Source organism: Danio aesculapii, chromosome 22, assembly GCF_903798145.1.
Source record: "Danio aesculapii chromosome 22, fDanAes4.1, whole genome shotgun sequence".
NCBI classification, from domain to species: domain Eukaryota; kingdom Metazoa; phylum Chordata; class Actinopteri; order Cypriniformes; family Danionidae; genus Danio; species Danio aesculapii.
In genome coordinates this window covers 195,503-207,500 of record NC_079456.1, presented here as the reverse complement: position 1 = coordinate 207,500, position 11,998 = coordinate 195,503, and the positions used below count along the sequence as shown (strand labels likewise).

The window sequence follows — 11,998 nt, the reverse complement described above, 5'->3', positions numbered from 1 at the left end:
CTGCAAAGCTCTCTCAGAGCAACACTACAGCTCATATATACACCTCAACACAAGAGTTTCACCACACCACTGACGGCAGTCCTCATCAGATCACACACATGACACCCATAACACTCTGAGCTAACAGACACTGACAGCAGGAGCGCTGCAGAAGGAATTGTACATTGTCCACCTGGTCATGAAGGTGCTTAAGAATGAGGGACAATAATGAATATAGCTGCAGTTTAATGCAAATTTAGTAAAAATCTCTCAGTAACAGTTTATCTCAATCCCTGCGGAGAATATGTGGAAAGGTTTGCAAGTTAGGGAGGCTAGCTTTGTGCTGGTAACACGTGTGGAACTGTGCATCAGGATTCTGATCTCACCTGCTTTGATTAATAGTTTGTACTATTGCTGTAACCGTGGAGTTTCAGAGATGAATGGAAGGTCAAGGTTTACTTACATCCAGTTTACATGTTCAAGAAAACAGTGTCTGAGTGTAGGAGCAGGTGATGGGCTGGAATAGCTGAGCACTTGGAAAGACTGAGATGTTGGGGTAAGATCAGGTCAGTGAGGTCAGTAAAGATTCTAAAGAGTTTTGCTTTCATTTTAACACACAAGGCATGATGAGAGTAAGCGAGGTCGGAGAGCAAGGGAAACAGGATCGGGAAAGGGCTGCAAGCCAGGACTGGAAATCAGGACACTGAAGAGATGTTCGCTCATAGCCTAGCGGTCTGCAGTCAGCAATGAAGTTCATTCTGCTTCTCCAGTAAGTGTGTTTTGATTTCAGCACATTCAGATATTTGTGTTGGAAAAGAAAAGAAAGTTACTGAAGAAGAGCATGATGTACTGCACTGAAGATGAAAACACTGAGTCTTGTCGTGTTCCTCACGTTCGTCATGTGATTTCTGTTCTCGTTTGTTTGTTTCTCGTTAGTGTTAATGTTTAATTCCCACAAGTGCTTAATGGGGCTAATCTGTTTCCACTCTGCTGGGGTTGTGAACGTGTCCCGTGTGTGTGTGTGTGTGTGTGTGTGTGTTTGTGTGTGTGTGTGTGTGCTTTATGAGGTAATTAAAGAGCATTAATGAATTCTCCGTAATGAGCAGGTCTGGGATGTGCAGAGGCAGGTCTGGGCTCGTCTGTTTTCTCCAGTAATGAGCCTCTTCTGTTTGTGCTTCAGTCTGTAGGGAACTGACCGCTGTCCGCAGCTCAGAACATCTCCCTCCAGAGGAATTCTGCCACTTTATTCATTCAGCAGAGGCTTTTACCAGAATGATGAACAAAACACAAACAAGAGAGAAAGAAGAGCAGAGAGGAGGCAGGAGTCCAGTGCTCCTGGAAACAAACTGCGTTAAACTCATCCACACTTGATCATACATGTTATTATATGATCATCAAATCAGAGAAGGATTGTGGAGACGGTCTTTTATGGATTATGCTATGCAGATGAAAGTGCATTATGATGTGTACGATCACACACACACTTCTACAGTGTAAATGCAATGTGCGCCGTGTGATTGACTCTTCCCTATAGTGCGCCGTGTGATTGACTCTTTCCTACAGTTGTAGACCGTGTCAAACCAGCTTAAAAACTTATGAAAAAAAGAGAATAAAAGACATTAATTTTAAACAGTGGCACATTTCAGCAGGTCAGGCTGTTAAATCAATACTGCTGAGTTCAGATCAGTGTAATGCAGACGTGTGTGCCGAAGTCTGATCCACTGCTGTCCTGACAAGAGCGACTCTGACAGCATCAGTCATCTGCACATCATTCAGGTAATTGCACTCAGGTCTGGAGTCAGTGGACCGTCTCAAGTGTGCCGTCTCCATGGCCCTGGCGGGCTATAAACACAGGCTGAAGGAGGCAGAGGGTTCAGAGATGAATGCGGAGGCTGTGACACGCGGACTGCTGTTTCTGTCTCTGGTGCTGGCCGGGGTTCCCGGTAACACCGCCGTCATCTGCGGCTTCATCTTGCTGGTGCGGCGCGAGGGCCGCCTCTCGCCAGCTGACGCCATCGTGCTGCACCTGTGCTCTGCCAACCTGGTGGTGGTGTCAGTGCGCTGCCTGCTGGAGGCGCTGGCCACCTTACGGATCCACAACGTGTTTGACGACGCCGGCTGCCAGGCGGTCATCTTTCTCTACCGCACAGCCAGGTCTCTGTCCATCTGGCTGACCTTCCTACTGACCGCCCTCCAGTGCCTGAGCGTGGCTCCTCCAGGGTCCCGCCGTGCCGCCGCTCGTGCCCTGCTGGCCCGCTCTCTGCCTGCCATCTTCCTGACACTGTGGCTGATCAACACCTCCATGAGTGTGGCTCCACTGCTGTTTGCCATCGGGGCCCGCAACGACTCCCGGCTCCTGCAGAACGCCATCAACGTAGAGTTCTGCTTCCTCAGCTTCCCCTCCAGGCTGGCGCGGGACGCTACCGGGGCCGTGCAGGTGGGCAGGGATGTGGTGCCGATGGCGCTGATGGCGGCAGGCAGCCTGGTGCTGCTGGTGTACCTGGTGCGGCAGCGGCGGAGGGTGCGGGGTCTGCGGGGTGCTGCAGGGGGGGCAGCGGAGCGGCGGGCTGCGGTCACGGTAGTCACACTGGTCTCGCTGTACCTGCTGGTCTACGGGGTGGACAATGGTCTGTGGGTGTACACGCTCACTGTGCCACAGACGCTGGGCTCCGCGCTGACCTCTGACCTCCGGCTCTTCTTCTCCTCACTGTACGCTGCCGTCAGCCCACTCCTGATCCTCGTCTCCAACACACGGCTGCGCTGCGGGAAACAGCCAGAGACCACACACTGACCGTGCTGCAGCTGGAGACAACACACACACTGACCCTGCTGCAGCCACACACACACACACACACTGACCCTGCTGCAGCCGGAGACAACACACACACTAACTCTGCTGCAGCCACACACACACACACATACTGACCCTGCTGCAGCCGGAGACAACACACACACTAACCCTACTGCAGCCACCCACCCACACACACACACACACACACACACACACACACACACACACACTCTCTCTGACTCTGCTGCAGCCAGAGTCTTCTTCTGCTGGACCTCTGGGATCTACACTGCTCACAATAGAGGAGTTTAGATTTCAGTGATCAGCCGGGACCAGAAGAGCTGAATCTGAATGTGAACACACTCCTCTGTCTACGGTGTGTGTTCATGAAGTGTGAATGCTGACCTGAGAAGGCCCTGGCTTGACTGCAGGTGGCGCTGGTGTCTGGAAAACACATCGTTTAGCAGTTAAACAGATTTTCACACAGAAGTGTGGGGTTCCCTCCATCTGTCAGAAGAAACCCGATCCACTCACACAGAGACAGAGGAATGAAGACACACACAGGAACACACACACACACACACACACATACACACAGACACACACACACACAACAAATGTGTCGTTTGAGCTGAATGTTCACCACTCGGTGCTCATTCACACACACTCTCTCTCTCTTTCACACACACACACACACTCGTGACGGCTGGAACGCGTCTGGAGGAGCACACGATGTTGAGATCATCTTTACACACTGACAGAATCCAGCAAATGCTTTCTTCACTCAACAGCTTCAGCCCTGCGGTCAGCCATTAAAGTGTGTGTATAACCAGCTTAACCAGGGGTAATGCATCACAGTGATGGAGGACATGTAATCACGTCAGCTTTTCAAGTAAATAGTGAAGGCATTACTCTTTCAAAGATGCTTTTACTGGCATTTATTGTCTCCGTGTCCAGAGAAATCAGCCGTGTTTGTTGTGAAAAACACCACACCTACTGTTATAATGTGGAGATGCAGACTCTGAATGCTCACTGCTCAAGAGTTGTCTTCATGTGTGCTTTTAATATCAGTCCAGAAGGTTTGTTTGAACTCGTCAATACATTCATCATAGACTGAAGATTGAATGTGTTATTACAAACACAACAAGCAGGTCCAGCCCTGGTGACCAGGGCAAGCAAAGGTAATGTACATTTGACCAATTGTCATTTTCAATGTTTATTCTGTGTTACTATGCTTAAAACACCAGGGATTTGCTTTTCACAATTAAACTTTACAGGCAGAACACAACATTTTCCATCATCACTTATTCTTTGACTAGTTGTGGCGGCTTGAGGAAGCCAACAAACTGTTTTACTACATAAACTTAATATTCTTCTGTCTTCTGAGACTAACTTCCATATGCATCTCCTCCTAGATCGCTCATACTACAACCACCAAACTAACTCCACACCTCCACACTATACTGAATTATGTTGCTATATCTTTTCCAACTGATCGGATTTACAGTTTTGAGAAAACTGACCCAAAAAATTCTGGAAAGTCCCATTGACTTAACATTGGACCAAACTTTATGACCTCATAACTTTGCGCCAGACTGTCATACAGACTTAAGGTTGAGCTCATTTAACTCAGACTACCAATCTGCCAGTCTCTGATGACCTTTGAACTTACTAGCCACACCCTAGCAACCACTTACAGCACCATAGCAACTGTCCCATTGACTTCCATTGTAAAAAAACTGTCATTGACTTTACATTGGACATACTAACAACAAACCAATCTATACTAGAAACATCCAAACGACATACTAATTCATACAAAAAACATGCTAATTCTAATGCTACCAACATGCTAATTTATTCTAAATTCATGCTAACAACATGCTAGTTTATACAAAAAAATGCTAGCGACATGCTAGTTCACACTAGAACCATGGTAATTTTTGTTAGCAACTGCCTAGCAACCGCCTAGCAACATCTTAGCAACTGCCTAGCAACACCTTAGCAACTACCTAGTACATCCTAGCAACCACCTAGCATCCACTCAGAACACGTTAGCAATGGCCTTGCAATGCCTGAGCTACTACCTAGAAAACCCTAGCAATAGCCTTAGCAACAGCCTAGGAACCCATCAGAACACCATGCAACCACCTAGCAAGAAACATGCCAATCCATACTAGAAACCTGCTAACCCGTATGTAGTTAACAGGTTAGCTAACCTGTATGCCAACTGCTTCAAACTTCTTAAACACTCCTTCAATCATTTAATTTTTAAATCTACTTCAGACGTTCGGCTTTCACAAGACACAAGACACCATAAAGTTTCTCCAGGAACTTTACTCTTCTAGTCTGAATGAGTACAGCTCAGAGAAAAGGGTTTAATTTGGGCATCATCATGAATGACAGTGAACATATTCCACCTGTATTGTGGAGTATATAGTATAGGAAATAAGAGTTATCCTCGGATTACCGTGACGGGCAGACTACCGAGAGAGCGTCCACATGACAGAAATCCAGATATTTGAAACATCAGGTAATTATTTTTATTATCAGTAGTCAAAATGCTGTAAAATAGACGCCATCTTCACAGATTTACACTGTGTTATTATTTAAATTAAGCTCAGTGAATACTAGAGAATATACAGTGGAATATCTTATTTCCACTAAAGTTTAAACTAAACTCAGTGTGTACGAGAGCATGTTGTTGCTGTAATTTAACGCAGATACCAAGTTGGGACGTCTCGTTTCTGACCCTATAACCACTGCTAAATGTTACTGTGCTCATGTGCTTTATACACGCATCATTAATCCAGACGTCTCTGAAGGCCGTAATTCATTTTCAACAGGGTTTGTTCTTACTGGGTTTCACTCAGATCCTCTCAGCTCTCAGCGGCTGAAACTGAACCCAGGTCAGTGATAAAGTGATGAAGTGACGAAGGCCATGATTAAAACAGCTGTGAGCAAGTGGAGGAGAATCTGAGCTCCAGCTACGCAGAACTGGAGACGGCGCTCAAATAAACACTTCCTAAAGAGTTCGCTGGGTCAGCTGGAGCAGAAATCACTTCCATAGGTGTTGGAAAAATGTTTTTTACTGGCCTGAGGAGGTTTTGGACTCAAAAAGTCCTACAATACTGTACTTTAAACTTACGTTTTGTGTAATGAGCTGTGTAAACATAAACAACATCTTTGAGTGTAAGATGCTGAAAGTTCAATGCAAAGGGAGACATTGACTGTGTCTGAAATCACTTACTTCCAGACTATATAGTACCAATCAGTATGTGAGCCCAGTAGTATGCCAGAAGTACCCGGATGACAGACTCCTTCCGGTGAGATTCTGAAGTGCACATGGGATGGACGCTACACTATACCATGATGTACTGCGAGATAATTCGTGAATGGGAGTGAAGCGACACAACTGATGTGAGTAGGTCACATGATGGTGACAAAATGGTGGATGTAGTTCGTCTGAGTTCCATTCACACTACTGACATTCATACTGTATAGAACGCACTTTTCTTAGTACAAATGCAGTGCCTACTGAGTAGAGGGTGTTTTAGCTTAGCAAAGCCTATAGCTCAAGTTCACACCCCATGCCCCTCTCAGAGACGCTTTTGTCTTCTTGATCAGTTTAATAATGTTGGCTGAATTAATGCAAACCACCAAATAGTGAATCTTCTTAACTGGAGTTATAATATTTCATCCTCATTCATTAAAAAAGATCCTCTTACAGTTGACATTTTGACCTAAACACGAGCAAGCTCAACAATAAGGACATTTTAATGTAGTTAAATGTAAATTAAATCTACTTTTAACAAGATTCAATAACCTGCTTTAACAATAACAATAATATTATCAAAATTAAATTGGAATACATTTTTAAATATTCAAAATGTACAGACATTTTTATAAAATATATTAAAATATAAACCATAAAAATACATATATTTTATAAATACATTTTCTAAAAAAACTTGTGTGTGTGTGTGTGTGTGTATATATATATATATACATATATATATATATATATATATATATATATACATACATACACACACACACACACACACACACACACACACACACACACACACACACACACACACACACTCACACACACGCGCACACACACACAAACATTGGAAGAAAATCTTTAAATTACTTTTTAAATTACTTTAAAATTTTACAGTTTATGTTAAATAATGGGTATTTACATATTTACATTATATTGTAGGGTTGAAACTACTTTCTTGAAGATGGAATACATTTTAAAACACACGTGATGGTTGAAAATAAATATATTTAAATATTTCAGCATATATTTAAAACATATTTTAGCGAAAAATAAATAAAAACTGCGTCCTACTGCTCTCGCGGGAGCGCGCCCCGTGGGTCTTCGCGCCCTTTTCACCTGAGGCAATTTTACGAGATCACCGCCTCAGGACTACCGCGACCGAAAAGGGGAATTTAATGCACAAAATAAGAGTTATCCTCGGATTACCGTGACGGGCAGACTACCGAGAGAGCGTCCACATGACAGAAATCCAGATATTTGAAACACCAGGTAATTATTTTTATTATCAGTAGTCAAAATGCCGTAAAATGGACGCGATCTTCACAGATTTACACTGTGTTATTATTTAAATTAAGCTCAGTGAATACTAGAGAATATACATGACGAATACTATGAAATATGAATCAAGTTCATTACGAAGGTTCATTTGGCGGACATTCAGACAGTGCAGCTGAGGCCCAGTGTCCGTCCACAGGCCGATTTCACGATTAAAGTTCTTATCTAAAAATACAGAATGATGTGTTCATTTATTCTGCTAGAATGACCTGCTGCTGGGGTCTGTCTGCTGCGGGGTTCGAGCATCTGCAGTCCGGGTATGAGGATCTTCATCACACCGCTGAACCAGGTCAGAAATCTCTGAACACATCTGTATTATGGCGTGTTTTCTGTCTAGTTATCTTAATTATGCCGACTGCTCGTCAGTTTAGTGAACTTTAGAGCTGCGTCCCGAGTGAAATGTGAAATTTAACTCATAAAACAAACGATCAGGAGAGTAGAAGTGTTCATTAGATTATAATTATTATATTATTTATGTGTACATTATCCTGTATTTGTCGTAAATTTCTTGAAGTGCCTTCCTATTATTTGTTATTTATTTATCAATTTAATAAATAATATTTCTGCTACAAAACAAATGAAAGATTATAATAAATCACTCAATTCAATGCTGAAAGCTGCAAAGCAGTCATCAATAACTAAATAAAAAAATAATATACATCTCAAGAAAGAACAGACAAAAGAAAGGAAGAAAAGTCTCACTTCTATCACTCTTTAAAAGTTTTGGTTTGTCATTTTAAATGCTGAGTCTCGTTATCGCTGATTTACATTTCTCTGTGCTTGTGGAATAAAGCAGGTAAGTCGGCTGACCCTATATACAGTTGAAGTCAGAATTATTAGCCCCCCTGTTTATTTTTTTCCCCAATTTCTGTTTAACGTAGAAAAGATTTCTCATAACACGTAGAACACATTTCTCATAACTCATTTCTAATAACTGATTTATTTTATCTTTGCCATGATTACAGATAATAATATTTTACTAGATATACTTCAAGACACTTCTATACAGCTTAAAGGGACATTTAGTTAATTAGGTTAACTAGACAGGTTAGGGTAATTAGGCAAGTTATTGTGTAACGATGGTTTGTTCTGTAGACTATCGAAAAAAGAATTAGCTTAATGAGGCTAATAATATTGAGCTTAAAATGGTGTTAAAAAATTAAGAACTGCTTTTATTCTAGCTGAAATAAAACAAATAAGACTTTCTCCAGAAGAAAAAATATTATCAGACATACTGTGAAAATTTCTTGCTCTGTTAAACATCGTTTGGGAAATATTTAAATAAGAATTCAAAGGGGGGATAATAATTCTGACTTCAACCGTATGAGCTCGGCAGAGCAGGATTCTCACAATGACCACCGGTGCAGTATTGTTCTTTGTGATGAGCCGCAGTTTCAGTTTAAACTTAGAAAAGGCGTACTTTAGTCACCAGTGTACCAGTGGTGTAGTCACATGCACTCCGGTGCTTACGGTGACCCGAGTTTGATTTCCCACCTCGTGGTCCTATGCTGATCCTTTTCCTCTCTGTGCTTTCCTGTCAATAATCTCTACTGTCCTATACATTAAAGGTGAAAACCCTGAAAAAATTTATTTGAAAAAAGAAAATGCGCGGTTCTGTGGTGATGTGTACAGTGTTAGATTTTATATTTAGCGGCCAACACGCAGTGAATGCAGCGCATCGAGATTCGGACATCTCTGAAAACATTCGATTGATCTCAGCTGGCGGCTCAACATTCACCACATGATCGCTCTCATCGGCGCCAATATTTGTAACTTTAGGTAGGGTTTGCAAACCTGTGTACTTTTCACTCTTCAGCCGTTTGCATTTCCTACTGTCACAAAAGCTCCCCGTCATCTGACAGCAGAAAGCTTTCAGTGATTGACAGCAAAATCCTCTGACTAAAATTTACTCAGTGTAGATAGGATTTGGTCTGTCTCTAAATTGAGTTACTCAAGTTAATGAGATAATGAAAGGATTAATTAGGTGGTGATTGAGCACTGATAATAAATACCTACTGTTAATAAGCAGAAATACAAAAGAGAAACACAAAACTACAACTGACTTCAGTCAGCTAAAATATAATGCATTGAATCTCTTAAAATCTCATCAGAGGATCATTAAGCAACTCGACAAACAAGCCTGACCTCAAAACGTCATCATCATCACACCATCATAATGGATCATGGGTAGCTTCATATTTCTGTGTTTTAACACAGTTAAAAATATCCCCTAATATTCTCTCCACAGTTTAACCATATTCCCAGCACCAGCCACCCCATCAAAACAGCACTTAACTATTATTAAGCACCTTCACTTCTTTCCAAAACACACGCATTATCATGCTGATATTGTTGGCTATTGAGTTTGATCTCATATTTAAAAGTCAAATTTCAATTAACAATTTAAAACTATTTAAAAGCTGTGTTACAAACAAACAGCATATATAAATCTTAGTTTCTTTCTTCCATATTCTGGACCAGACCTGGGCATACCTGATAATAACTTATTTCTAAACGTTACTCTTTCCTCCAAATGCATTTCAGACACATAATCAGGATAATTAGGATTCTTACAATTAATGTCATTAGCATCATTGTCTGCCACACCTTTAGTACTTAAACCATCATCTGTATCTAATCTATTGTAAATATCTGATCATAGGTAATACAACCGCTATATTACAGACCCCCTAGTTTTTTGTTATTTTTTGTGATAAAAATGACAGATTTTGTGGTGGTAATTCTGTATATAAATATATATAAATTATATAAACATAAACATACGCACGCACGCACGCACGCACGCACACACACACACACACACACACACTATATGTGTATGTATATACTGTATATGTGTATTACTGCACAGGCTGAAAAGTCCCCCCCCCCCCTCCACATGTAATGTTATAATTGTGAGGGCGCAGATGAGATGTCATTTTTCGAGATTCAAATACATCACGTGCGCTGTGTATGCGACGTTTTTGAGTCATGTACAACAATAAATTGCAAACTTAAATAATATAATTTGATTAAATGGTTTGGAATTGGATGTTTTATGAGATTATCGACATTTTTTGCATTTATTTTGCGGTTAAATTAACAATCTTACAGGATTGTAAAAATTTGCGACTTTTTGTTGATTTTGCATTGATTCAGTGATCGCGGAATAGCAGTTTTATAATTGCATTTTATATCTAATAGCTGTATCCTGCACTTGCTGCTATTGCACTCCTGGTTAGACATAAACTGCATTTCGTTGCCTTGTACTTGCACATGTGTGATGACAATAAAGTTGAATCTAATCTAATCTAATTTAGTTTTTAAAAAAGTTTTAGCCAATCACAGTCTCCACCAGGCCCACATGCTTCTCGAAATTGCTCAATTCTGGAAGGTTTCAACACTTAATGTTATTATAGTAGGTATCTGATCTGATATCACCAAGCCATACAATATCTCAAATCTTTGAACACAATCATGTGCATCAGCAGTACATATACAGTGGTTCAGCCAGGAAATTACACTACATGCTTCACTAATAAAAGTATAGCTGTCTTTAGGCACCAATAGTTGACTCAATAGTGTAAACTAAATTAGAACAATACAATAAATTACTACAACAAAAACTATATATTTATCTATATATAGCTTACAAAATAAAAAAAATTCTTAAAACTTTTCCAGCACAAGACAGCAGTTGTACGGTGCACGCTGTTACGGTGAGTGATGCTGCTACTGTGCTGCACTTGACAAGATACTTACTCTCCTATTGGGATCATAAGCATAAGTAAGTATGAGTGTAAGTATACAGTTATTGCCTTAAGTAACATCAACAAATTTTGCTTTGTGAGCTCAACAATAATAACAAACATTAGACAACATAGCTGCATACTCACGCATAAATACATCCATACATACTTGTCCTACTAATCTCCTCTGTGAAGTGCAGTCTACTGTCATCTGTTGAGTGAAATGCAGATGCACAGACGGAGGAATGAACCATCCCATAATAAGTGCTGTTCAGAAAACATGTAGTCTTAGTGTAATTGCTCTGAAAATGGAGGAGTGAAGACTTGTCTAGCTGGACACATGGATCCTTCAAGATGGTGAAACCTTTCTTCTGCAAATGTGAGTAATAAATCTCATCAATAGTGTTCTGTGTGCTGTTGTGACGTATGCATTACTCTGCTCTACAATATCTGTTATTGTTACATTCTTAGAAGAGCATCAGTGGTGAATGTGTTAACTAAATTTATTTAGCACTAAAATTAGCTAATGCTAATGCTGCTTTATTAATTGAATGAAAGTGATGACAATCCATTTGTTTGCAGTGGGTAATACGATCGCCTCACAGCAAGAAGGTCGCTGGTTTGAGTCCCGGCTGGGTCAGTCGGTGTTTCTGTGTGGAGTTTGCATGTTCTTACCGTGTTGGTGTGGGTTTCCTCCGGGTGCTCCGGTTTCCCCCACAGTCCAAACACATGTGCCATAGGGGAATTGGGTAAGCTAAATTGTCCATACTGTATGTGTCTGAATGAGAGTGTATGGGTGTTTCCCAGAGATGGGTTGCAGCTGGAAGGGCATCCTCTGTGTAAAACATATTCTGG

The 11,998-nt window shown here is 41.3% G+C and overlaps 1 protein-coding gene across 1 annotated transcript; it reads left to right on the top strand.

Moving 5' to 3' along the window:
* The first annotated feature begins 1,858 nt into the window (after positions 1 to 1,858).
* On the top strand, positions 1,859 to 2,770 carry LOC130215968 (olfactory receptor class A-like protein 1). The gene has a single exon (XM_056447840.1). It carries the CDS (start codon positions 1,859 to 1,861, stop codon positions 2,768 to 2,770), a length of 912 nt encoding a protein of 303 aa, XP_056303815.1.
* The last annotated feature ends 9,228 nt before the right edge of the window (positions 2,771 to 11,998 follow it).